At 55.4% G+C, this 24,819-nt stretch overlaps 11 protein-coding genes across 11 annotated transcripts; 4 read left to right on the top strand and 7 right to left on the bottom strand.

Moving 5' to 3' along the window:
- Positions 1 to 539: 539 nt before the first annotated feature.
- K452DRAFT_302429 (uncharacterized protein) lies at positions 540 to 1,949 on the top strand (the record flags this gene model as incomplete). Its single annotated transcript, XM_033542587.1, has 1 exon — positions 540 to 1,949. One exon carries the CDS (start codon positions 540 to 542, stop codon positions 1,947 to 1,949), a length of 1,410 nt encoding a protein of 469 aa, XP_033392544.1.
- A 992-nt stretch (positions 1,950 to 2,941) lies between these two features.
- On the bottom strand, positions 2,942 to 5,011 carry K452DRAFT_362269 (uncharacterized protein). The gene is made up of 2 exons (XM_033546489.1): positions 4,746 to 5,011; positions 2,942 to 4,698 (listed from the first exon to the last, which is right to left on the bottom strand). The coding sequence occupies exons 1-2, from the start codon at positions 4,963 to 4,965 to the stop codon at positions 3,032 to 3,034; spliced, it is 1,887 nt and encodes a 628-aa protein (XP_033392545.1). The 5' UTR covers positions 4,966 to 5,011; the 3' UTR covers positions 2,942 to 3,031.
- Positions 5,012 to 5,931: 920 nt separating this feature from the next.
- Positions 5,932 to 6,328, bottom strand: K452DRAFT_292058 (uncharacterized protein; the record flags this gene model as incomplete). The annotated part of the gene is made up of 2 exons (XM_033541297.1): positions 6,282 to 6,328; positions 5,932 to 6,184 (listed from the first exon to the last, which is right to left on the bottom strand). The coding sequence occupies exon 2, from the start codon at positions 6,169 to 6,171 to the stop codon at positions 5,935 to 5,937; it is 237 nt and encodes a 78-aa protein (XP_033392546.1). The 5' UTR covers positions 6,172 to 6,184; positions 6,282 to 6,328.
- A 279-nt stretch (positions 6,329 to 6,607) lies between these two features.
- On the top strand, positions 6,608 to 8,344 carry K452DRAFT_322164 (uncharacterized protein; the record flags this gene model as incomplete). Its single annotated transcript, XM_033544475.1, has 1 exon — positions 6,608 to 8,344. One exon carries the CDS (start codon positions 6,608 to 6,610, stop codon positions 8,342 to 8,344), a length of 1,737 nt encoding a protein of 578 aa, XP_033392547.1.
- K452DRAFT_292059 (uncharacterized protein) lies at positions 8,275 to 10,046 on the bottom strand. The gene is made up of 3 exons (XM_033541298.1): positions 9,629 to 10,046; positions 9,176 to 9,559; positions 8,275 to 9,026 (listed from the first exon to the last, which is right to left on the bottom strand). Exons 1-3 carry the CDS (start codon positions 9,832 to 9,834, stop codon positions 8,669 to 8,671), a joined length of 948 nt encoding a protein of 315 aa, XP_033392548.1. The 5' UTR covers positions 9,835 to 10,046; the 3' UTR covers positions 8,275 to 8,668.
- Positions 10,047 to 10,165: 119 nt separating this feature from the next.
- K452DRAFT_322166 (uncharacterized protein) lies at positions 10,166 to 11,798 on the top strand (the record flags this gene model as incomplete). The annotated part of the gene is made up of 2 exons (XM_033544476.1): positions 10,166 to 10,241; positions 10,303 to 11,798. The coding sequence occupies 2 exons, from the start codon at positions 10,169 to 10,171 to the stop codon at positions 11,796 to 11,798; spliced, it is 1,569 nt and encodes a 522-aa protein (XP_033392549.1).
- Positions 11,799 to 12,088: 290 nt separating this feature from the next.
- On the bottom strand, positions 12,089 to 14,025 carry K452DRAFT_236842 (uncharacterized protein; the record flags this gene model as incomplete). The annotated part of the gene is made up of 3 exons (XM_033537539.1): positions 12,089 to 13,162; positions 13,211 to 13,926; positions 13,989 to 14,025. The coding sequence occupies 3 exons, from the start codon at positions 14,023 to 14,025 to the stop codon at positions 12,089 to 12,091; spliced, it is 1,827 nt and encodes a 608-aa protein (XP_033392550.1).
- A 669-nt stretch (positions 14,026 to 14,694) lies between these two features.
- K452DRAFT_292061 (uncharacterized protein) lies at positions 14,695 to 15,891 on the bottom strand. The gene has a single exon (XM_033541299.1). The coding sequence runs from the start codon at positions 15,780 to 15,782 to the stop codon at positions 14,862 to 14,864; it is 921 nt and encodes a 306-aa protein (XP_033392551.1). The 5' UTR covers positions 15,783 to 15,891; the 3' UTR covers positions 14,695 to 14,861.
- A 62-nt stretch (positions 15,892 to 15,953) lies between these two features.
- Positions 15,954 to 18,022, top strand: K452DRAFT_322169 (uncharacterized protein). The gene is made up of 6 exons (XM_033544477.1): positions 15,954 to 16,289; positions 16,390 to 16,507; positions 16,570 to 16,610; positions 16,673 to 16,781; positions 16,832 to 16,926; positions 16,974 to 18,022. Exons 1-6 carry the CDS (start codon positions 16,224 to 16,226, stop codon positions 17,562 to 17,564), a joined length of 1,020 nt encoding a protein of 339 aa, XP_033392552.1. The 5' UTR covers positions 15,954 to 16,223; the 3' UTR covers positions 17,565 to 18,022.
- Positions 18,023 to 18,996: 974 nt separating this feature from the next.
- K452DRAFT_312854 (uncharacterized protein) lies at positions 18,997 to 19,840 on the bottom strand (the record flags this gene model as incomplete). Its single annotated transcript, XM_033543596.1, has 2 exons — positions 18,997 to 19,350; positions 19,409 to 19,840. The coding sequence occupies 2 exons, from the start codon at positions 19,838 to 19,840 to the stop codon at positions 18,997 to 18,999; spliced, it is 786 nt and encodes a 261-aa protein (XP_033392553.1).
- A 64-nt stretch (positions 19,841 to 19,904) lies between these two features.
- Positions 19,905 to 24,093, bottom strand: K452DRAFT_302437 (uncharacterized protein; the record flags this gene model as incomplete). Its single annotated transcript, XM_033542588.1, has 2 exons — positions 19,905 to 19,980; positions 22,805 to 24,093. 2 exons carry the CDS (start codon positions 24,091 to 24,093, stop codon positions 19,905 to 19,907), a joined length of 1,365 nt encoding a protein of 454 aa, XP_033392554.1.
- Positions 24,094 to 24,819: the final 726 nt, after the last annotated feature.

The following is a 24,819-nucleotide window of genomic DNA, read 5'->3' on the forward strand; positions in this document are numbered from 1 at the left end:
ATAGGTATGGAAGCTTGCGTATATATATATTTGACAGCCCGCTGCTTCACTGGGCAGCTTGCTGCGTTATACTGGAAGTGAGATGCTTCGCTAGTAATGCACACCTTACCGACTTTCGCTGGTGCTTGTTGGCTTGGTTTCTTGCGTTTGTGTCTTTTCGATGGGTGAAAGTCTTGGTCGGGGGAGACGTCAAGTCGGCTAAAGAGGGAGCTAATCGCGGTGAGGGATATCCGTCCTGTGCGAAACATTGTCATGAGAGTAAGTCAGCATATGCTGGCTGGACCGAGTCGGAGCGTAAGCGTGTTGCTAGAAAAGCTGCAGTGTTTAGGGATGGACGGGGTGTGAGCGTAACAGCAAGAGTGGCTGAACAATGGACACTGACGACATTGTCTGTCAACATCTGTTATGTATACCACGCTAGTGGGTAGGTATAAAAGCCCACCACCTATCGCCTTCTCTCGCCTTTTTCCTCCTCATATTCTCTTCACTTACTCCTTCTTCACCCTGCTCCTCACCTGGTAATGCCCACCACCGTCAGCATGCCTTCACCAGGTGATCCCCCATCTTCTACAATGCCGCTTCACACTCGCAGCTCGGCAAACGAAATGCCAGTCCTTCCGGTTGAAGTTATCATGCTAATATACGACAACGTGATCGAATATGACCCCGAGCGACAGATCGGAGACACCATGTTGACAAAGGAATCCCGCTCGACAATCTATGCCATGCGATCCGTCTCAAGGAAGTTTCTCAACGCAGGAAACGCTGCAATGGGTCAAGCTATCGCGAGTCGGCAAACGTCCATATCTCCTGGCGAGCTCTCGAACCTCCTCAACATCATGGAGCAGAATCCCAAGCTCGCAAGTAACACCAAAGCTCTGTCTATTAAGCCTGGGAGAGTGGACGAAACGGTCTTCGATGCTCTCAACCAACAGTTGTCAAGTGCGACAAGCGACGCGCAGGCCGAGGCTGTTAGAGCGAACATTGGGCAGTTGGAGTGTATGTCCCGTAAATACAAGAAGTTCATCGAAGATGGACAAGACATCAACCTGCTAGTCCGGATCGTCTCGCTCTTACCTAACCTCAGCACCATCTACCAGTACCAAATGTCTGGCTTCTGCGAGAGGATCGGTAATCGACGGTTGGTCTTCGAAGAACGACTTGGTAAACCGGACGGCTTGGGTAGGTTTGGGACGCACCTGGCCTATGACAACAGTGGTGCGCTTATGCCCACACTGAAATCTATCCGGCAAATAATCGACTTGAGTGGTTCCGATTACCCTACCCGAGAGTCGCTGGTTCGCTGGGATGTGCGCACTCAGCGCACAGAGAAGGAATCTCCAACCATAGCCAGCAACATCAAGGAGCTCTCCGTTGTAGTCAAGTGCGGTGACTACCCCTTGACTTTTAGGGCGCCTCCCCATCACATGGGCTTATACGTGGACCTGTATACCAATCTCGAAAAGCTGGAGCTGACTTTCGATGATTCCAACGGCTCCCAGCCTGACTTGGATTGGCTCCTGGCCGCAGCAGTCTCTCCTGGCAGACTCAAAAAGCTACGATCCATCTTCTTGGACCCGGGTTTGCGCGGAACCGACTCCGTTCCGTTCATAATCGCCCGGCTTGGTTGTCGGTCTCTTCGGCATGCCCGAGTCAGACTGAACACCCCGAGTCTCGAAATTCTGCAATCTATGTGGTTCATAATTCGAATGTGGGGCCCATCCTTACTGAAGACCTTGGTAATAGAGTTCTCTGTTTCAGTCGACATCCACTCAGATCCTGAGCTGACTTATCCCTTCCTGGCAGAACGCATCTACATTGCGCGTTCGGAGGGTCCATGTGAGCTCTGGACACCTCCTCACCCTTTTGGTAAGCAGAAGGAGGTACTCTGGATGCCGAAGGATGGAGATTGGTCTCGAGTCACGCTCGCAAGACCTGAGGATAACTAAATCAGAGAAGGCCCAAGAGACCCAGAGAGTCTCAAGCACAAGGCAGCATCATTGCGGATGCAGATTGATTTCTTTTTTCTTTTGGCGGCGGGATTGAGTTTTCTGGCACCTATATTTTCACTCTTCATACAGACAGCACAAGATTGGTTGATAGTGCAGTCCAACAAGCAGGACGGACGGAGAAATTGCCGAACAGAACTATGGCTTTGTAACAAAAAAACTAAAAAAAAAAAAAAAAAAAAAAAAAAAAAAAAAAAAAAAAAAAAAAAAAAAAAAAAGAATAATATAAACCCCTCTCGTTTATTTTTTAAGCTGAGTGATATCATGTACCAGTAAAGTGTATTTTCATGCATATCGATCCCAAAACATCCATTTCCGAAAAGCTAACAACAAACTCCCCAACCCAAGGCCCGTTTTTGTATTTTGTGATATTTATGGTCATCGCCAACATCACATTCCCTCGTAAATGATGACGCCCGTTACACGAAGCCCGTGAATGCAGAAATAATCCAGAAATTCGGCTGTTCAGATCAGTGACGCTTTACTCCCTCTAACTAAGTACCTATCTATGCCGACATACTATGCAGTCATCACACCAGAACCACAGTCCCTTACACCACAAAAGTCAACCCAACTCCACCCTCATACACACTCCTTCCTATGCATTACACAATCCATAACGCGCATGCAGATAAGCATGACCGAGCTTCCCGCACGGAACAACCTTACAAACAACCACTCAACTGTCTAGTTAAAGAACAACTCATCTACAAATCGCGCCCTTCTGCATCATGTCCACTGGATCCGGCTCTACATCTATTACAAGAGCTACACGCCCCCTCCACTTCGCAGTCACCTGTAGGAGCGAAACACCACGCCAAATCAACACCGCACATGAACCAATACCACATCTTGGAAGCATAGGAAGTGATGGCCTTCAAACCGCAGGCCGCGAAGCACTAAGCACGACCAACCACCACAGCAGCGCACACGTTCATTTCATCAAAACCTTAGGTATCATTAGGTACTGTGTGCGCACACAAGGGCGTATGAATGAAAACCACCCAACCACCTCACCCCACTCACGCCCCCTTAGCCTTCTTCCCAGCGCCACGGGCAGGAGCAGCAGCAGCAGCACTAAACGGCACGCCCAGCGCCTCCAACACCTTCTTAAAATCCGGGGAGCCCCAACCCGTGGCAGCATCCCAGCCCTCCGCCGCCGGAAAACCATCAACACCGCAGCCGACCGCGCTACCACTCGTGACATCGTTAAAGGCCTTCCAGCCACCCGCATACAGCCAGGGGTTCAAGAAGCCCAGCTGCTTCTTGCCCGCCGCAAGCAGCGCGTCATTGACCAGGGAGATGATCGCCGCAGCCGCAGGCGTGGAGGCCGAGGTCCCGTCGACATGGACGTTTTGCCCGCCCCACGTGACGGCGTAATGCTGGCCCTGGACAGCGAGGTCCGGGTACGCGCGGCCAGATGCGTTGAACAAGCCCTTGTAGGCGCCGTCCAAGCTCGCCGTGTACGCTTCCACGACCGCGCGCTGGTATGCCGGCTGCGCGAAGTAGTTCGAGTAGCCGCCGCCGGAGGCGAAGCCGTTGGCCTCATCGTGCGCGACCACTTCCGGCGCGAAGCCCTTTGTTGCGCCGACGTTGGTGACGTAGGGGCAGCTGTTCGGGAATTCGGGCAGGAAGACGGTCCGGTTGCTGCCGTCGTTGAGGATGCAGTTGCCTTCGGGGCCGACGCCGTCGTCGCCCGACGCGAAGAGTAGCGATACGCCGCGCGCGCCGAGCTGGGCAAATTGCCGGCATACACTGCGTGCGTAGCTGAGCGGGACGGTCTGCTCGTTGTCCGAGTACGATGTGCTGATTACTTGGGGAATGTCTTTCAGGCTGAGCATGTGCTGCACCCAGACGAGGTAGGGCTCGTTGGAGTCGGCGTCGGTGACAGCGTCCGCGATTGACGGTGCGTTGCCGCCGGTGTTGTACGCAATCATGGGCGTTGGGTAGCTGATACCGAGAATGGTTTCGGCGTCGAGGTTGGCTTCCTCATCCTTGCCGTCGTCATTCTGTTCGGGCGTGTTGGGCATCTGCGTGTTGTCGCCATCGTTGATGACTTCAATTGTGAAGTTGTACGCTGCGCTCACGGCGTCGGGACGGAACTGCTGCAGAAAGATGCTCACATCCGAGCGGTTGCTGGTTTCGTCGAGGTAGTTGGCCAGCCCAATTTTGTTTTGGCCGGGGACCTGGGGGACGTAGTCAATGGTGCCGTACAGGACGCGCAGGCAAGTAGGAGTAATGCTACTTTCGTCACAGACTTCGGAGAGGTCGTGGCTTGCGGGTTCTTTGTAGGCTTGAATAGCTTTGCGCTGAGAATCGGTTTCCTTGACCTCTTTCAGATGCTTGCGGCGCGGCGTGGGACGGAAGAAAGAGTTGGTGGGCTGGATGGTCTCGACGTGCTCGTGCAAATGAACAGGGAGGGACCATTTCGGCGTGCGAACAACTTGGCCGCCATTTTCATGCTCGTAGACGGAGTACTCGGTGTCAAGTAGACGCTCAACGTCGCTAACAGACAAAGAAACCTTAATCCAGTCCTTGGCAGGGCTGTAGTCAAGGTTGGCGCGCTCAATGCCCATGTCTTCGAGCCACTCATGAACAAGGTTCAGAGTCTCGTCCTCTGGCTTAATCAAGTCATTGACCTCATCGATGCTCAAGTGGTTTCCATAACGATCGTGAGCAGGATCGGACACTGCTGCCATTAACACACATCTAATGTATGGTTGTTTGTGCACATACCCTCGTAGAGATGCCTCTCCAACTCATCAAATTGACCCTGCTTCAGGCCAATTTGCAGGTTGATCATGTGGTCGCCTGGTGCAGAGCTAAGGCGCGACCAGCTGCGCGGGACATTGTGTGAATCCTTGACAGCGTAGGGCGAGCGCGTACGCAGCACCGGCGACGCAGTCGTGGACACCACAGCTGCAGCAACAAGGGCGAGGATCCGGGGGCCGATCATAGTGAATATTGCTGATTGTATGATCAACGCACCAAGCTCAAGTCCTGGCTGGCGACTGCTGTGCCTGCGGCAGACGTGTTATATGTACGTACCGACGTACCGTCGGGAGAATCACACCTGCCGAGGCAGGGCAAGCGTGGCAAGCTCAGCACAAGCAACATGCTGCCGTAGCACGCCACGATAGCGAGGCGAGAGAAACGACGGGGCCGAGATATACGAGATAGAGTCTGTTCTCCACCGCTCATCTCCGCCGACGCGGGGTTTCGGGCGTTGCGCAGCCTGTGTCTGAGCCGCGGGCTGGTCATCCTTGCGCAAAGCGAGAATCTATTTTGGATTGTCGTAACGGTAAATTCAACAGCTTTCTACATCACACTGGTCTACGGGCGGTGGAGCGTACACGACGTTCGAGAAAGAATGTGAAGCCCGAGAGCGGGGGCCTAACCGCATAAGTCGTAGTGCGTGCGCATGGAAAACGTTCTGACGAGCCGCCATCACATGAGGATCTGGCGTTTGCAGAGCCTTTCCCAATTCAAGCAAGCGATGGTGATTATGCAGACGTTATGGCGGGAGACGCACCGAGCCGCAACGCGGCAAATCTGCAGGAATGGAGGCTGGATTGACGAACTAGGCGGGAGAGGCGTGCCATTTCGTTCCTTCGACATGAGACGGCGGACTAAATATAAAATATTGGAAGGCACCAAGGGTTCCAGATACAAAGATTCAGGAGAAACTGAGTGCGGCGCGTCGTGGACCCTTTCCTGCAAAAAGTTTAGCGTTGGTGCCAAACCGGGAGAGGAATAGGGTTAGGGCAGCTGCAACCTGACTGCATCGCGACTGCATCGCGACTGCAGTTCGACTATAGATAGCGACGCCGGACAGAGATAAAGCTTGACGCTGCCGTACTGCGTACTGCTTGGCTTACGGGATGCCAGCCGAACTAGGACAGTAACACAGCCGCGGGGAGAGGCATCAACAGCTTGTTTGCGCAGTGGAAAGCGATACGACACGGCCACGATGACAAACGGTCGAGAAAACACCGACAATGTGGAAGACGAAGGAGCTGTATAGGTCATCATTTCGCCAGACACAGCGTCCGCGGGTCGGGGAACGGCATCGAGATTTATATAATCCAGCAGAAGTTGGGCGAGACAGACGTATGCCTAGTGAAGGCGTACTACGGCCAGAGAGTGAGATAACACCATTCATGTCTCTACCTACGGTAAGTGGCACCCCACAGACGCGAAAGCATGACAAGTCATCCCGAATTTGAAGATTATCTCACTCATAGGATACCTGTGTGCTTACGATGTTTTCAGAATGCTCCCCACAGATCACTCCCTAGGTAGTAAATGTAGAGGCGGCGCTCGTAATTGGCTGCGTTACTCATGAGAGCACGTATACTGTAACAAACTCTACTCCTCAGGCCGTCGTTGTAGGTAGGATGGGTGAGTGCGGGCTTTGGAACTGCAATGTGCAAATATTTGCGCATGTTTAATCAACTGCCCGCCCGGCGCGCGTGTTTGGGGGGGCTATGACGTAGGCCCAAACGTCTTCCGCTTGCGCCCGGCCAGTCAACTTCACTCCGTCCTACATATCCCCCATCTTTTTCTCCCCACACTCTCTTTCTGAGCGCACGTCAATCATGGACACCCTGCCGACTGAGCTGCGGATGCAGATCGTTGAGGCGCTCTACGAAGAACCCCCCAATGATATCCGCCCTGCCGCCTTCAAGCCTAACAGCTTCCTGGACAACATCAGGTCCGTCCGCCTTGCCAGCAGGTCTCTCAATGCTGCCGCCAGCGATATCTTCCTCAAAACCTTCTTTCACAACCGCCTAGTTCTGCTAGAGCGCAAGAGCTTATCAAGGCTTTATCAAATCGCTACGACGCAACCCTTCAGTCGCTACCTTCAGCACATTGTAGTCCTGGCATACCAGTTCTACCCCGCCGCCTGTGAGACTTACGACAGCTTTTGGCTCCGCATGCAGACAAACGCACAGTCAGAATACCCCTGGATGAGCGAGACGGGTGTTTTCGAGCAGTTCACGAAAGACGACGAGGCCAAGGCCGATTATCCCAAGGCCAAGGCTGCCCACAAGATTTACCAGGAGTGCCTTGAGGATCAACAAAACTTCTACAAGGATTTCGCTCATGTTGGTCTGCTTGCTCGCATCATCAAGGAGCTTGACTCTACCCTCCAAAGTGTCGAGGTGGAAGCTCACACACCGAGAGCATACCGCTCAAGGATCATGCGCGAGGTACCTATGCCTTTGACCGACGAAGAATCAGAGACTGCGCACTCCCAGGCGGTATCAACTGTCGTTCGTGCCATGCATCGTAGCGGTGGCCGCGGCCCATGCCACTTTGAAGTTACCGGCCTCAGTCTCAACTCAATTCGGCTTCCTGCCATTCAACGGAGCCGATTCCTACAGGTGAATGTGAAGCACCTCCACAGCCTCCATCTCTTCTTAGCCTTTCCAAGGGGCATGAGCGAGGCCGATGGTAGCGAGCTTCAACGAGAATTAATGAATGGCTTCTTGAGCGACTTCTTGGCAACCGCCCCCTTCCTCGAGGATATTCACCTGCACTTCCCGGAAAGACTCGAGTTTCCTGTTCCATTCAAAGCCCTCCTCGGAAAGCGCATCAACAAGCTCAAGGGCCTGTCGCTCCTCGGCATCTCGGTCCACTTCCAAGAACTTGCTAGATTCCTGACTACCCACAAGCAGCTGGAACGCCTTCGGCTGGATGACATACTCCTTCGCAGTGGCACCTGGCGCGGCATCTTCAAGCTCCTCCACAAGGGGGACTTTCCTGGCCTCTCCGTATTCGAGGGTCACAACCTCGTCGACAAGCACGCACTGATTCACCTTCCCGGCGACAACGTCACCAGCTACGTCCTCAACGAGACGGACGAGGTCGACTGGAAGACTATGGAGCTACACAAGTGCACTGTAATAACATCGGCCGTGGCGATGGTTGCTCTGTTGACTGGTGCTCTTCCGGATCAAATCGCCCCGGATGTAACTCTCCCCTTCATTGCTTATGATGTCGACAACCCTGGTGGAGCGTTGGATGAAGAGCCTGGCGAGGATAATGGCGAGGATGAGGGAAATCAGCACTTATTCCATGATATCGGGGAAGCTTCTTCCCAGTCCGACGTCGACCCTACGGAGTATTACCCAGGATCCGACTCAGAGCCCGACGACGAGCTCATGCCGGGGCTGGACGAGTCTTCTGACGAGGATAGCGACAGCAGCATTGACTTGGCGCTTGAGGATGGCGACGAGTGGGAAGAGGACAGGAGTGCCGATGAGGACGGCTACTTGTCAGACGATTCAGCGACGGACAAGGCTGTCGATGCCATCATTGCTGCTCTCTGAACAACAAGTCTCCACTATTGTTCCAAGTACAGATGCTCTTTTTTCCTTCTTTTCTACCTCAATCATGTTCCTTCCAGCCTCTTATCTAGAGAGAGAGCTTTCGGCGGCGGCGAACGGCATGGCGTGATAGGAGTACTGCTACGGCTCACGGGAAACAGTGATTTTTTTTTAGGTAGCTGCTTTGTGCTAGCCAGCTGCAGAGACACTAGGTAGGTAGACAACAGAACGGATCATTTGCCCTCCTCTACACTAGGTACCTATACACACACAACGAACGCCGTGCCAACGCATCCGCAAATGCTCCCTCCTCTCTCTTACAAGCACTCACGTAAGCACAACCCCCCCATCGACCACCACCGTCTGCCCCGTCACATACGCACTCCCCTCGCCCAGCAACCAAGCCACAACACCATTCAAGTCCTCGGGCCGACTCGTGCGGCCCATCGCAATCAGCTGCTGCGAGTAGAGCCTGATGCTCTCGCCGGGGGCGCGGTTCTCGACCTTGCCCAGCCCCGCGTCGATGCCGGCCCACATGCTGGTGTCGACGATGCCGGGCGCGTAGCAGTTGGCCGTGATGTTGTGTTTGGCGAGCGAGAGCGCGAACGACTGGGTTAGCGAGCGGGCGGCGGCTTTGCTGGCGCTGTAGGGGGCGAGGTGGGGGAAGGGGCGGTGGGCGACGATGCTGTGGGTGGGTGAACGTGGATGTGGTTAGCTTAGCTGTTGCGGGAGGATGGGTTGGGGTTTGGTAAGGGTGGGAAAGGGGGGAAAGAGGACGGGAGAACAGAGGAAGGGAGAAAAGAAGACAGGAGAAAAGAGGAAGGGAAAGTTTACCTCGCAGCACCGACTAGCCGGCCCGCCGTCCCCTGCCTAATCATCTCCCGCGCAGCAGCAGCATAGCAGTTCCACAGCCCGAAGACATTGACCTCAAACGCCTTGCGGACTTCATTGTCGTCGAGATCGAGCACGCCGCCCACGCCCGCCACGCCCGCGTTCGCGACCATCCCGTGCAGCGGGCCTAGCTCGCGCACGGCTTGCGCAACCATGCCGTCCACTGCGCTGCGGTCACGCACGTCGGCGAGGGCGAGCGTGGCGCGCCCGCCCGAGGCGTTGATTTGTTTGACGAGGGATTCGGCTTGTCTGGCGTTGGAGGGGATGTCGTTGATGGCGAGGGCGTAGTGCTCGTGCAGGGAGAGGTGCAGGGCGAGTGCTTTTCCGCTGGGTGGGGGGAGGGGCGTTAGTGTGGTGTGGGGGGTTGGGAGGAGGGAGGGACGGGGCGCGACGCACATGCCTTGGGCGGCGCCGGTGACGATGACGGTGCGGGGTTTGCTGGCTGTGGGTGGAGTTTGGGCTTGGTTTTGGTTGTCTTGTGGGCGCGGACTGGTGCTGCTGCTGCTGCTGCTTGAGGCGCGGGCCCAGTGTGTCGAGGCTGGGGAGAGGCGGCGGAGGGGGAGGGGGAGCCTCAGGCGGCGGAGGGTCATGCGGGGGGCCATTGGGACTCAATTGACGGGGAGAGAAATGGAAAAGACGTTTGACTAGATAGTAGAAGTAGAGCAGAGAGCAGAGACGGAGAATGAGAGAGCGGAGCAGGTATATATGCGCCGTACGAGCCTACCTGCTGCGTACCCCTCTCGGACGATGATGTACCGGGGCCGCGGCGCAGAGGCCTGGGCATGGGGGACGTATAGGAAGATCTACAGTTCGTATCTGGGGGAAAGTCGTCGATGCGGGGAAGCGTTGCGCAGGGCGGCGCGAGTCAGTCGTCGGCGGCGCGTCGCATTTGCTGCCCGAGCGGCGGCGCAACCACCACAAACAACCTACAGCATCATGCAAGCCCGCAACTTGACCCTCACCGAGGAGCTGGAGAAGCTCGAGCAGTCCATCACTCTCACCCTGCAAGGTGCATCATCTATCGCCAATTGCAATTGCGCACCAACACCTCGCTGACGCCCCGCCCGCAGAAATCGACCACAACTTCAGTCGCGCCCACCGCATCGTCACCGGCAGCATCCTCCCCATCGTCGAGCAGTACGCCAAGCACTCCGAGGCCGTGTGGGAGGGCTCCAAGTTCTGGAAGCAGTTCTTCGAGGCCAGCGCCAATGTGTCGCTGTCGGGCTACGAGGAGCCCAACAACAACCCCGACGAGGACGATACGACGCAGCGCTCCGAGACGTTCGACGAGAGCCCGAGCCGCGACGACGACCTCACCACCCGCTCCGGCGCAGACCATCCTACGAGATTCGATGACTCGGACGACGACGACAATGCCGGCCGCCCAGACGACAGCATCCTCTCCTCGCCCTCCATCTCCGCCGCACACGCCCAAAGCACCCCGCGCCAGCCCAGCGCCCGCCCCACTTCGGGCGGCTTCGCAAACTTCGGCTCGCCGTACGAGGCGCTGAAGCGGGAGATGCGCGGCGAGGAAGAAGCAGGCGACACGACGCTCAGCGCCGACGAGGACGACGACCTGCCCGACCACACCACCGCGACAGCCGCCACGGGCATGAGGGGTGAGGAGGAAGAGGGAGAGCCCGCGACGCCCGGCCGCGCCGCCGCCGCCCTCCCCGACATGTCCATGACTCCCGAGTCGAGCCCTTTCGCGCCCGGCAGCGCCTCCACGACGACGCACAACCGCCAGCACGACCCGCTGCTGCACCGCATGCTGGACCGCACGTACCGCATCGCCGCGACGCCGCGCACGGGGCGCAGCGCGCGCATCCAGACGTCGCGCTTCCCTGCGCACAATAACAACAACAACAACAACACCAACAACGCAGCAGCAGGCACGCCCGGCAACGACAACGCGGCGCGCGCTCGCGCCCGCCGCACCCTCGCCGCCCTCGACTCGTCGCCCCTCTCCTCCCCCGGCGCCGAAGCACCCCCCCAGCTGCGCGCAGACATGTTCTCCTCGCCGCTGATGCCGGCGCGGACGCCCGGCCGCCGCACCCCAGCACGCAAGACGCCGCGGCGGGCGCCCCGGCCCGGCGAGTCCGTGCTGCACACGCCCGGGGCGGCCGCAAGCAACAGCAACGCGCACCAGCAAGGCCAGCACCACGGCAGCAGCACCACCACCACTGCCGCCGGCGGCGGCAAGGGCCTAGACTTCACGTCCGCTGCCGCGGGCGCCGGCGTCCCTGACGAGGACCTCGTCACCTGGGATAGTGACGAGGAGGCCACTATGCTCTCGACTGCGCACCACGATGGCTTTGACGACGACGGCTACGACGACTTTGCCGGCGAGATGAGCCCGCCCAAGACGCTGCAGTTCAGCGTCCCGCAGAGCCGGCTGCTGCGCACGCCTGCGAGGGAGGCGAGCCGTCGCATTGTTGAGGATTTGCTGGCGACGGCGGGTGGAGGGGACGACAGCTTGGAGGGTGAGGGTGGTGCTGGGGAGGCGAGTCCTAGTGTCGTGAGGCCGGCGGCGGGGGGGTGGGTGGGTGAGGATGAGAGCTTTTAGGTGGGGCGGGGTGAAGGGGGTGTGTAGGTACGCCTGGGTAGGTAGGTACTTGGCTTGTTAGGGGGCTGTGAATGGTTGATTGATTGGTGAATTGATTTATTTGTTCGTTGATGATTGATGATGGATGAGGCTTCTGCTCAACTCGACTCTACTGTAATCTCGCAACAGCGGCAGCCATGACACACGGCATCTAAAAAAGCAAACACCAACATAACTCGCTCAAATCGTGCAACACAGCAACACCAGAAACGAGACAGCATACGCGTACAACCCGACAGACAAACACACGCCTATAACTTCGCCTTCGCCGGCTCCAGCGTCGGCAGCAACAACTCTCTCAAATCGCCCGCCGCCTCATTAAGATAAAAGCTCATCCTCTCACTCCCCAGCCCCTTACTCACAACATTGAACTGCAGGCTATGCTCATTAATCATGTACGCGATGCCCCAGCCATCATCGACGACCTGGCTCCAGCCATAGCCGTTAAAGTACTCGCTGCTGAGCTGGCTACTGCTGATGAACCACGTGCTGCTGTACGCGAACGCCGGGTCGCGGTACAGCGCGGGCAGGTCCTCGCCGGGCTTGAGGCATTTCTTCAGCCCGAACAGGTGCCGGTCGACGCCGCGGCCGTCGCTCGCGTCGCTGATGTACTTGACGTGCGCGGCGAGGGCTTTGCGGAACAGCTCGCGGCAAGTCTCGGGCGACGCGGCTGGGTCCGCCATTGCGCTGCAAAAGGCCACGCTCTCGTCCGACACGCTGCGGCACGTTTCCGTGCGCCCTTGCTGGAAGCGCCGCGTCGCGGCCGACTCGTACGTCGGTCGGTTTTGCCCGTAGAACTTGTGGTACGCGAGCTGGATGAGCATCTGGACGTAGGCGTCGGGCGAGCACTTGAACTGCTTGATCAGACCCTTGCCGTAGCCCTGGTAGGCCTGCACGCGCAGCTCGTGCGCGCCAATCTGCCCATCAAAGTGCTTTTGCGCGGCGGTGATGTCGGTCTTGAGGTCGGGCGAGAGCTTGAAGTTGAGGGGCAGCGGGTCTGGCAGGTTCGACCGCACCGAGGGGTCGTCGAAGGGCAGCGCGTTGGTGAAGATGAGCATGTTGGCGTGGTCGTTGAGGCGGTGCGTCGGCGTCCCGTCCATCATGCTGTGCTCGCCCATGAAGCCCGACGTGCCGTTCTCGTTGACAATGAACTGCAGCGGCTTGTCGAACCACCGGTTCGAGCCGTCGCCGTGCCAGTAGCTGTGTGCGCGCTCCTCGAGCGTGACGGGGGACGCGTCGTCGAGACAGACGAGGAAGGACGCTGACTCAATGGTCTGAAGGATGCTTTCGTTGGCGGGGTTCGCTGCGATGAGCTTCTCGCGGACCTGCGCATTGTCAGATGCGTTTTCGTCATACCCAACACCTCAACTTACGTCTGCCCACACGTCACGGTTCTGGCTCGTGAAGAGGCCGACCGGCGGCGCCTTCTCTGCCTTTGCATACACCCTCCTGAACTGCTGCTCCAGCTCGCTGGTGTTGAGCTGTCTGCCATCGACCTCGTGCATGACTTTGAAGAACTGGTTCTTGCGCACCACCACAATGTGCTTGTTTTGCGCGGGGTCGTACTTCTTGGGGAAGTCGGCGGGCTTGGCCGGGATACGGCAGCAGTTGAACATGTACTCGTAGCTGCTCATCGCAATGGGCAACTTCTTCATGTACTCGGGCTCGAGTGTCTTGTTATCGACGTCCTTCTTGAACTCGAGCACGGCAGTCGACAGCGCCGCGGCGCGCTTTGCCGGGTCGCGGCGCTTCCTGTCGTCGCGGTGCGAGTAAAAGTACGAGACGTACGGGATGACGGGGTCGCGGTAGCTCAGGTACGCCGCGTCGTTCCACCACTCGTAGATCCAATTCCTCGTGTTGGGATCCTCGCGCCTCGCTACCAATCGCTTTTGCAGCTGCTCGCCCCGGCCGCCTGGCTGCACAAACTCCTCGACGGCCTTCTTTGTGTTCTCAAACTCCTGGCTGTTCAGGAGCGGGTGTACCGACTTGAGGTACCGCTTGGCGGTCTCCTCGAGCGTGGGGACGGGGAGGCGGGGGAGAGAGTCCTCGAAACGAAGCATCTTTCCTTTGCTCAAGTCCTCCTTGTAGCCTGTGGGCGCATAGGGTGTCAACTTCTCTTTCTTCGCATGTGATGATGTGGCCAGAGCTTACCCTCGGGCAGAGTGGACTGTTTCCTGACGGGTGCCATGGGAGCAAACTACAAACTGTCAGCACGCATGCCATCTCGGAAGAGTCGCGACGCAAGTACCTTCGAGAATCTAGTCGCAGGCCTGATGGTGTTGCGGAGAAGAGAAGCAGGAGCGCGGGCAGCTCTCAGTGCATTGAACATGAGGCCTCTTGTGTGCGGGGGAAAGGCTTGGAGGAGGCGGGGTAAAGAGAGCGGGTGGTGGTGATTGTCAGGAGCAGTCTCGACCTTCTTCTATAAACTTCTCGTACGAGACACTCTAACTTCCTCGGTCGGCGGGAACGGGGTGCGGGTGCGCTGGATGACGCTCCCTCGCTCCAGCACCACGCGGCGCGCCTGGACCTCGGCCCAGCGGGAGCTCACGCGTGATTGGCTGCGGCGCGGACGAGAGGCCTGCTGATCGCGCAGGAACGTGGCGGAAGGGCGGGCAGCAGAAGCGGACGCCGCCATGGCTGCTATTCAGGCGACAAACGCGCAAAAGGTCGCTTTCGACCGAGCATGCGGCAGAAGGCTGATGGCACCTGTCCTTCCCCGGGATTTCGCTTTTCGGCACCCCGCATCCTGCAACGGCCCGTGCGCTGGGGATCTGATAAGGTGAAGAAGGCCCAGCTGACTTCCATGCTTCTATGCACCAAAAGCTTACTTTCATGTGCTTAACGAGCACATGCCGAGGGGCAGATGTCTTTATTCTGTAGAGGCAGATGAGTACATGTTAGATATGCTACAACCATGCCTAGTCTTCAATGCCCCCTATGGGTCACTTCATACATAGGCCTAGAGCTTGCACTCGTAACTACATAATTCGATCAGAAAGGGATGTGAATTATGACAATAGGCATTTACTCCTTGGCCGCCTGCACTTTCTTTTTCACCCACTCCTCCAGCGTCGTCGGCTTCCGTCCAATAACCCACTCGAGCACATTCGGGTTGCCGCAAAGGCCGCGGTAGTTGTAGAACAGCAGCATCCTCTGCGCCATATCACGCGTCGTGGGGTGGATATCTCCTCCCCCAAATAGCATCTTGAGCATAGAGTCCACGGCTTCCTCGTACGGCCTCTGCTCAAGCTTGATGTTCTTCCCGATCGCCTCACTCACAGCCCTTACAAACTCAGTGTACGGAATTGGCCCAGTGGAAACGAGCGGGTACTGCGCCAGGTAATGCTTTTCCCGCTGTTCGATGACTGCTGCTTGCGCTTGAGCAAGGTCCGTCAGTGCGATAAAAGAGAACGGGATCGTCGGGTCCCAGTTCGCTCGGTAGATGGGATCATCCTGCGACATCAGCATGGGAACCGGAAACAGGTCCATGAAATGCGTGGGCTGAAGGATGGTCCAGTTCAAGCCGGATTCCATAAGGTATTCTTCGACGTAGCGCTTGCAATCATGGTTCATCATCTTACGAAACTGCGCATTGAGCACCGACAAGTAAATAAAATGCTTGAACGAGCCTTTCTTGGATTCCTCGACGGCGGCGTCGATCATGAAGTAGCCGATTTCGGTCTCGTGGGGGTGAAAGGAAGGACCGATGTGGAGTACGGTGGTGACCCCAGACATGATTCGCCGTGTCTCGTTGACATCTTCAAGGTTGGCACGGATGATTTCGGCATCAGGATACAGTTCTTTGAGACGTTTTTCGGAAGATGAGGAGTTGACGACCAAGCGGAGACGCTTCCACTTCCCGTAGAGCAGAGGAATGAGATGCGAGCATTGCTTGCCGCTCGCACAAGTGAGGAGCAGGAGGTCGTTTATGGTATCGGGCGACATCAGTGGAACGTCGAATGCTTCACAGTGATTTGATGGACGAGGAGAGAGATAAAGAGATACAACCCCATTCACGTTCGGGTGCCGGCCTTTTGAGCAGCGACAGACGTCATGACTGATCTCATCCGTCCCTGGCGTGTCTGCGTCAAAGGGAAAGCGCGAGACGAGCCGCAACTTTAACTCAGCATCTGCGAGGTATCGTAACCTTGACAGGACCTTCTCTCGGTCCTCCGGGGCTCCTGGATAAGCTTCTGCAGCCAAGTCGGGCGTCGGATGGTGGTGACCAGGGCCAACTCCGAGAATCGCGCGGGATTTTAGCGCGCCAAGCCTGAGCTCATCAGCGCTGCTGCGTCGCAAAACCATCAACTTCCCTCGCTCCGGTCTACTAATCCATCCCATCCATCACTTCTTCATTTCCTCGCTTTTCCAGCCAGCTTCATCATAATGTTCGCTGCTCGTCAGGTCTTCGGCGCCGCCCAGAGGAGGGCTTTCTCCGTCTCTGCCAGGCAGGTACGTAATTACCGGCCTCGAGCTGGCCAGCTTTAGCCCGCTTCCGCCCTCTTCCACCGCCCCATCGAGACATTGGCCTTTCTGACAGTGCGTCCTGTAGAACTCCAAGGTCACCGTCCTTGGTGCCGCTGGTGGCATTGGCCAGCCTCTGTCGCTGCTGCTCAAGCTCAACCCCCGCGTTTCCGAGCTTGCCCTCTACGACATCCGCGGCGGTCCCGGTATGTACCTCCTGTAGTCCGCAGAGCCGCATATCATAACCAATGCTGACCGTCAATGCTAGGTGTTGCTGCTGACGTCTCCCACGTCAACACCAAGAGCACCGTACGTAACCCCAATGGCTCAATCGCTGGATAACCGAATAGGCGGCTGATACGCGGAAACAGGTCAAGGGCTATGACCCTACCCCCTCTGGCCTGAGGGACTGCCTTGAGGGCTCTGAGATTGTTCTCATCCCCGCTGGTGTTCCCCGCAAGCCCGGCATGACCCGTGATGGTGAGTATTTGCCGGCTTTCCTGTGATTACCGGGTGCTAATTCCGTACAGACCTGTTCAACACCAACGCCTCCATCGTCCGTGACCTTGCCAAGGCCACCGCCGACGCTGCGCCCAACGCCAACATCCTGATCATCTCCAACCCCGTAAGTGTTGATGAATAAGTTCAAAATTTCCGAGCTGACTGGCCTAGGTCAACTCGACCGTCCCCATCACCGCCGAGGTCTTCAAGTCCAAGGGTGTCTACAACCCCCGCCGTCTGTTCGGTGTCACCACCCTCGACGTTGTCCGTGCCTCCCGCTTCATCTCCCAGCTGAAGGGCTCCGACCCGGCCAACGAGAACATCACCGTCATCGGTGGTCACTCTGGCGCTACCATTGTTCCCCTCCTCTCCCAGGCCGGCCACAAGCTCGAGGGCGAGGAGCTCAAGGAGTATGTCCGCCGCGTCCAGTTCGGTGGTGACGAGGTCGTCCAGGCCAAGGGCGGTGCTGGCTCCGCCACCCTCTCCATGGCCATGGCCGGTGCTCGCTTCGCCGAGTCGCTGCTCAAGGCCGCCCAGGGCGAGAAGGGCGTCATCGAGCCCACCTTCGTCGACTCTCCTCTGTACAAGGACCAGGGCTGCGACTTCTTCGCCTCCAACGTCGAGCTCGGCCCCAACGGTGTTGAGAAGATCCACCCCATCGGCAACGTTACCGACTACGAGCAGGGTCTCATCGACGTCTGCGTCCAGGACCTGGCCAAGAACATCCAGAAGGGTGTCAAGTTCGCCAAGGAGAACCCTTAAGCGTGTCATGACCTAGCAGACATGGGTTCAGTGTGATGTGATACGGAAAAGCTGTGAAGGCTGGATTGGTTAGAAAAGACTTAAAACCTATCTATGAAAGTGGAAAAGAGGGCGTGTGCTGCGCGAGTATTTCAAACTGTTGATGTTTGCCGCTGTGCCGTTTCTCTTTTTCTCTTTGTTTCTCGGAAATACCAAAGATTTCTTGCTCTGTAGATTCCAGTCCCTGCGCCGTCCATACTGTGTATCCAGTCAGTTGATTTTGGTCTTGGCTTGGTTGTGCGGGTTCCTGCTTGTGTGACATGGCCGGCGTGCCGCGTGGACTCGACCACAGGTGCTGACACATAGTTAACCTAAAGTTACGGCGCGGCATGTCTGGCTGGCTGGCTATAACCAAAACGCCAGGTTAAGTATAACAGCAGCTAGATGGTCGAGCTGCAATTGCTCACTCTAGTCTAGTCCACAGTTTGTTTACTTGTAGTCCGCTAGGCCCCGTCCCAGAATTCCGACAATTTCCTGTGCTCCGTGAAGGGTCACTCGGACTCTTTCAGGGCTGCCTACCCTAGAAACGCCTATTACGAGGAATCAGCGGCTCGGATCAGGACGTCGTTTGTGTGTATAGGTAGGAAGGACGTTCGGATGCGATTTGCTTGGTCTTGACTGGGCTGGGTTTGGCAGTGATGGTGGATGGATGGATGATCAGTCTGGCTGGGGTCTCGCTAGCGCGGCTGGTCGGTCGTCGGTAGGGTGGAGTATGTCGGAGCTGTTTAGCTCTGTTACATTATGATATCAGAGCTATTTGGGGCTGCTTGAAGAGGAGGTAGTAGGTTTAAAGACTTACGCTAGCTGCCGGTTAGGGGCTTCGTTTAGTATCAGGGTCTATAGGTAATAGTATATGTCTTAGTAAGGTACGTGTCTGTGGGTTTTGGTTGGTGGAGAATGGAGGCTAGATGTTGGGAACGGCTAAGTATAGGTATGGAGTGAGGACGGCAGGGGGTGTGAAGGCTGGCAGACTGGAGGATGTACCATACAAGCTCTGTTAATTCCCTCCTTCAACCGTTTGAGAGACTGTGGACTGGGCGGTTATGACCGCACTTGGCAGGACGGTATAACGTATAGGTGGTCACTGTTGCAGTGGTAGGGAAGAGTTCGTGATGGAGAGACTAAGCTTGCTAGAATTAACTATGGACGGAAGCTATCTTAGGGGTAGGGGGTGAGTGAGTGATGCCGGGAGAATAAAAATGGAAGGCAAAATGAGAAATAATGAAAGTAAAATCAGGAAAGGAAGTGGTTGTGCGGTTTGGAGTAGTTTCTCAATAGGAACAGAGGCCGTTATTCGTGTGTCGAGATCTGTGAAGAGACATACTGGTAAGGAACCCAAGAGAAAAAGCAAAGGACATGAATAACAGGTAGAGTAACCCTAAAGTACACTGAGCTACGACACCTTGTTATCAATGTTGCCATGTATCAGCCTGTTATCGTCTCCTTCAACCGGCGCATCTGTGTAACTGTTGGATACAGACTGGCTCGAACGGACATTTCCCAGCTCAGATCTGTTGCGATTGCCCTTTATCCCACACCCATTGAAGGTGTTGGAAATGCCACTCCCTGTAGGATTTGACACCGGAGAAGCTTTACTCGCGGATCCGTTTTGGCGACTGTCTTGAGTTCCTTGGACCAGGTTTGTCTCTCGAGAATTGTGGGGGACTAAGCTCTCGCCTGCTTTCTCGATGAGCGCTTGGGAAGGGCTTTCCTGTGAAGTATACTCGCTGGACGAGATTCGTTTGGTCTGAATGCGTCAAGGGTTAGCTTACTATCTATGGCGTGGTTGTTCGTGCTTCTCTAACCTCAGAATGGTTTTTAGAGCTCATTTTTGTTTGCAAGTAGAGACTCAGATTACTTTTGGCAATCTCGAGGCTCCCAAACTTTTTTAGTATCTGATCCTCTGCTTTTATTGCCTTAATGGCTGTCCAGAATCGTACGAGGGATGTCTTTTCCAAACGATCGTGGTTCTTTTCAAGAGTGCGACGCAGGTCTGTAACGTTCTTTTGTACACTTAATATGTAATCCTGAAACTCTTCTTCACGTGGAAGCTCAACGCTTTGGATCGTTTTTATGGTCGAAAGCAAAATAGACAAGTCTTTATCTTGCTGTTTGATGCGATCTGGTGCGTCTCGTAGCTCGGTCCGGATGGTGTTGATTTGTAAAATGATGTTCAGAATGTAGGATGATATTTGCGATGCGCTGGCAATGACACCTATTGCTTCAACTCCGGACATTATGCTGGCTTCGTGGGCGGGCTGGGAATATAAGCTCTGGCGTCCGTGGCTTTCAGTCCGCACATCACCCCGGAGCTTGTGACCAGAAGTAGGGCTTTCTCCGAGATGCTTCGTTTAACTCAGGATAACCATGGAAGAAACTGCGGCGCAGCAGTAATCAGAATAGAGTTTTTAGGGTGAAGGAGATTTCCGGCTTACGACCGGTGAATAGTTATGTTGTGTGACGTTGCACAAGACGTTGTGCGACGACCACGTGGTTCGACAACACAGGAAGAAAAGAAGGCTGATGTTTGCCGCATGTCTGCCTTGTTAGCCTTCTTTGCCTCATAAAATCTTTAGATAAGGGTAGCGGAACCTTCTTTTGTCGAATTAAGTGTCCAGAAGGTAGAGGTTGTCAGTGACCATTGTTAAATGTAAATTTGAACTAGCCTCCAGCTGAGGTCTTCACTATAGGAATAATAGACCGATATCTCACAAACTGTACCTCTCATACCTCTCAGGCTGGAGCTGAGGAGGCTGAGCTGAGGAGGCTGAGCTAGGCTGACTGTCTATATGCCTCGTGCGGGGTACATAAAGAATCAACGCCACTGTACGAAGTTTCGGTTTGGCGTGTGACAACACTTCCTAGCGAGTTGCAGAGCGTAGCACCCTTTTCCTCCCGAACGCCCTCTGCACTGGCAATTTCCACATCTTTCCGGATCAAACTGGCTACCACTTACAGAGCTAGACCCATGACACAAGAACACGTTGCCATGCAACGCTCAACACCAACAAATGATTTTGATGGAAGCGGTATCGACGGAGACAATAATATCCAGCAGCAAGGCAACCATGATAATGCAACCAACAGCCAGAGTGCCAACAACCACCAAAGTGCCGATAACAGAAATTCCACTACTCAGAACCTGTTCAATTGTGGACCGATTAGACACAACCCTAGATGGTTCTTTTTGGTTGCCCTAATCGGCATTTTCGTAATCATCGCGATAGCCCTGGGCGTCACTCTACCTCGGGTTTTCAAGAATGACGATGCCGATGCACCATCAGCGTGAGTTAGCATTCGTCAACACAAGAGGTACCACCGTTGACTTTATCTTCACAGGACGAGTTCTTCCTCAGACCGTCAGTCTTCCCTCGCACAACCCACGCCTTCCAAGAATGAGAACTCCTTTTCAACAACGAATCCGTTCCCCTCTTCGACGAGCTCTACCACGCTGAGCACTACAACCAAACCTCCTACAGCAACCGCTTCAGGTAACGAGGAGCCTCGTACTTTCACTATTACGTCGTTTAATGGCGGACCTGACTTGATGACTGTTACAATAACCGACTTCACTGCTTCATCGTCGATGCTTTGCACCTGGCACTGCCCTGGACATTCGTGCACAGCACTCGAGGACTGCTCTGGTCCATTTATGTGTGATTTTAGCGCATCACGGCATACTTGTGGGTTTTCGTATGTTCTCAGGGAGCCTATATCCCAGAACATATGACAACATCAAGATCATTGCCTTATTGATCGCTCAAGAGATTTCTCTGGCAGCACTGTATGTCCTCACATATTCTCTTTTTCGTTCTTGTTTTATAACCACAGATTTGGTTGCTCTTTACACTCGCACTCATACCCCATGTCTTCTGATTGTAAGAACAAATTCCATGTTAAGCTGTAGAAAGTTTAGTCGAAAGAAAGGATGCTTAGACAATAGACCCACGGAGCCTCAGGGTCAGTCATGTATAGCGATTAGCGTTCATGGTTTTATACATCCTCCTACCAATGTTATCTCCAGAGTAGTAGCTTCCTGTAATGACATTTAGCCGATTGTTATCTCTTAAGCCCCTAATAGCAAACACGCCTACGATCTACCCCCCCCACCATCCCAACAACTTCACTCAAAATATTCGCCTCCAAAACAGCAGCGACAACACCATACGTAAGCAGATGTATAACGAAAACATCGCAGGATGATACGCACCGTATAGCTAGCGCATAATCGTAGCGCGCATACTACTGTAAGTCTGTACCTAACCTAAAGTAGTAAACGCGTAAACGAAGCCCCGGCTCTATAGTATAGGTGTACTAGTAGAGATAGGGAGATTAACGTAACTCCTATATATAAATAAATTCGTAGCGGAGAGATAAGTAGTATTTTTACTCTATAAAAACCTACCCTCTATATACCTAAAAAGCCAGCCCTACCCACCACCCTAGCCCTCAAAGCAGCAGTAGTAAATTCTCAGTACGTATTCAAATATATAACGATCCTATATAAGAGACATACATATACGCTTTTATATATAAATAATAACTACTACATCTCGCTAGGGCCAATCTAGTATAACTAACGATTTAGCACGCAGCCCTATAGAGAGACATTAACCATTGTAAGAACTAAAACCAACCAGATTGTAGAGGCATCTCCGTATACTTTTTCTATTGTGAACTGTGCTGTGCAGCGTATGCATGTTTTTTGAAAGTAAAAGGAAAGAGAGGAAAAGCAAAGAAAGAGAGAAACGAAACGTCACTTTATAGGTAAATCTGCCTACACCTCCTCGATCAGATCACAATTAATCTGGGGCCTAGAAGCCGAGAAAAGGAAATCGTGCAAGAGGTACACCATCGCTATTTTCACCGCAGCAGAGAGTTGCACTGCCATCCACAAACCTAGACTCCAATCTATACATACACACGGAGCAAAACCCCTCCATCCCACAAACATCTAAACCGGCCAACTCCAACGCCAACGCCAACGCCAATATAAACAAGAACCCCCCAACCAAGCAAGCAACCCAACGCCCTCTCATCTACCGCCTAACGCCTACCTCCCTAAAAGCCCACCCTCCCCATCCCCTCCTCTTTCCCTCTCCCTTTCCCTCCCCCCACCAAAACACCTCCGTTCCGCCCACCCCGCCACATTAGCACAAACGCGCCTCTCAAGCACGCTCTCCCACCACCCCGCCACGCACCACACCACAGGCGCCAGCACCGCCACCCCACCCGCAATCCCCAGCAGCCACATCGCGCGGGCCGCGTCATCCGCGCTGCCAGTCCCAAGCCACCACGACAACGCCGACGCGTCTTTGCTCGCGCCCTCAAAGCCTAGCATCCGCCACAACTGCACCGTAACCCCGTACCCGAGCGTGTGCATCAGCGGCCCGTGCAGAATGTACAGCGCGAAGCTGCGACGGGCTGCCGCGCGTGCGAATCGCGTTACAAACGGCCTCTGCAGCTCTGGACATCGTCCGAGCGCGGCAACTAGTCCTATGGCGCCGAGGCCATGCAGTGCACGCTTAGGATCCGAGACGCAGGCAGGGACGAGCGTGCGCGCGAGGAGCTTGTAGCCCGGCGTCTGCGCGATACGAAGGTTTGGCGCGCTGAGGAGGTAGAGGGACGGGAGGAGGATGAGGGTAGTTGTTACGGCTGTAGCGGAGCGGGAGGGGGTAGAGCCGGAACTGGGGCTGGGGGGTGGGAGAGCGAGGTCGAGCTCTGCGAGGAGGGCGCCGGCAATGAAGAGGGTGCATTCCCAGCGGTCGAACGAGAGGCAGAGGATCCCAACCGTGAAGGTGAGAGGGACGCGGACCGCGGGCCGGAAGCGGGATAGCGCGAGCAGCGTGATGGCCACGACGAGAGTGGCGCGCATCTCAAATGGGAGGGTCCAGAGATGCGGGTCATAGAGGTCGTAGTACGGCAAGACGAACCCCTTGTTGACATACGTCCAGATATTACCGAGAGCCGCCGTAGACGCCGCCCAACGCCAGAACTCGGCGCGGAAATGGGGCATGCGAGGGGGATGCATATCCGCGTAGTTGAAGTAGCGGGGATCACGCAGTATGCGGCGGGGCGGCTCCCAAAACCCGACCTGCAGGGACAGCATGGCGAGAAAGCTAGATGCGATAGCCGGGAGGTACAGGCGCATGCCTTTGCGGAAAACGCTGCGGGCCAGTTGCGCGCACAAGTCGCCCCGCTCCGCGCGCCGCGCCCGCAGCTGCTTCAGCGGCTTGATGGCCATGACATAACCCCCGATGACGAAAAACAGCGGCACCATGGCGTGGCCAGCATAGAGGAGGCGCAAAAACGGCAGCTGCACAAGGCGCATGTTGGCGGGGCCTTCTCCGTAGCCATATTCCACGAAGTTGGAGTAGGCCCAAATGGTGTGGAAGGAGAAGACGATAAGGGCCGCAAAGCCGCGGAGCCCGTCCAGGTAGGCCGTTGGGCGGTGCGCTTGAGAGGGCTTTTCAGACTGCGGCGATATCATGGCTTCCGTTTGGGCCGAAGAGCTTCCCTAGAAGCAGGATGTAAACACAATGACGCGCGCTTTATCGGAACGGAATGGGGACGCAATTCTGGAAACACTCGCGGCTCATGACTGGAAGAGGGGAAGTCCTTTGTAGGGATGGGAAACAAGCTAGGGACGAGGAATGCTTAAAGAGGCTGAAGAAAAGGGCGGATGAGACAGAAACCGGAGAATACGAGCTCGTGTCCTTGGTCAGCGGGCGGGCATTGCGTCTGTAAATAGTTGTCAGAGATAGATGCGGGTGGAGAGAGATGGCACGAGAGAGAGCGAGGAGTGCGAGCGCGGGAAGGTGTTGTTGATGCGAAAACTCCCAGCCAGGGCAGGAAAGCACATTGTTGGCTGCAGCAGCCAGCACCAAGTGGGACCATAAGAGTAGTGCGCACCGCCACCCGCGCCACACCTCGCGCGCAATCATTGTCGGCATTCCCGAGTCGCCAAAAAAATAAACATTGCATAAGTGTATACTGTCTGCACCCGTATCACAATGCCACAATGCAACGCAACAGTCCGGATACAAAAAACAGGCGAATCGAAAAAACCCAGCCAAAAAACCCTATCTTATGCAGACGCCATGCCCAAGCCCCATTACCGACCCCATGCTCCGGTCCCGTTATCGCAATTTGAGGCCTAAGATATCGTTGCGCTCTCTTTTATTCCTCGAAACGCCAACGCTATGCGGTAACACTC

This window comes from Aplosporella prunicola (assembly GCF_010093885.1).
Source record: "Aplosporella prunicola CBS 121167 unplaced genomic scaffold K452scaffold_38, whole genome shotgun sequence".
Classification (NCBI taxonomy): domain Eukaryota; kingdom Fungi; phylum Ascomycota; class Dothideomycetes; order Botryosphaeriales; family Aplosporellaceae; genus Aplosporella; species Aplosporella prunicola.

What these genes read in the sequence shown, in the direction of transcription:
- K452DRAFT_362269 (XM_033546489.1), bottom strand. Translation starts at nt 4,965, where the DNA reads ATGATCGGCCCCCGGATCCTCGCCCTTGTTGCTGCAGCTGTGGTGTCC. An exon ending in GGAGAGGCATCTCTACGAGG is followed by an intron (nt 4,699 to 4,745) that starts GTATGTGCACAA and finishes TAATGGCAGCAG; the next exon opens with TGTCCGATCCTGCTCACGAT.
- K452DRAFT_292059 (XM_033541298.1), bottom strand. Translation starts at nt 9,834, where the DNA reads ATGGCCCCCCGCATGACCCTCCGCCGCCTGAGGCTCCCCCTCCCCCTC. An exon ending in ACCGGCGCCGCCCAAGGCAT is followed by an intron (nt 9,560 to 9,628) that starts GTGCGTCGCGCC and finishes CCCCCCACCCAG; the next exon opens with CGGAAAAGCACTCGCCCTGC. An exon ending in CGGCTAGTCGGTGCTGCGAG is followed by an intron (nt 9,027 to 9,175) that starts GTAAACTTTCCC and finishes ACCCACCCACAG; the next exon opens with CATCGTCGCCCACCGCCCCT.
- K452DRAFT_292061 (XM_033541299.1), bottom strand. Translation starts at nt 15,782, where the DNA reads ATGTCGCCCGATACCATAAACGACCTCCTGCTCCTCACTTGTGCGAGC.
- K452DRAFT_322169 (XM_033544477.1), top strand. Translation starts at nt 16,224, where the DNA reads ATGTTCGCTGCTCGTCAGGTCTTCGGCGCCGCCCAGAGGAGGGCTTTC. An exon ending in CGACATCCGCGGCGGTCCCG is followed by an intron (nt 16,508 to 16,569) that starts GTATGTACCTCC and finishes CGTCAATGCTAG; the next exon opens with GTGTTGCTGCTGACGTCTCC. An exon ending in ACGTCAACACCAAGAGCACC is followed by an intron (nt 16,611 to 16,672) that starts GTACGTAACCCC and finishes ACGCGGAAACAG; the next exon opens with GTCAAGGGCTATGACCCTAC.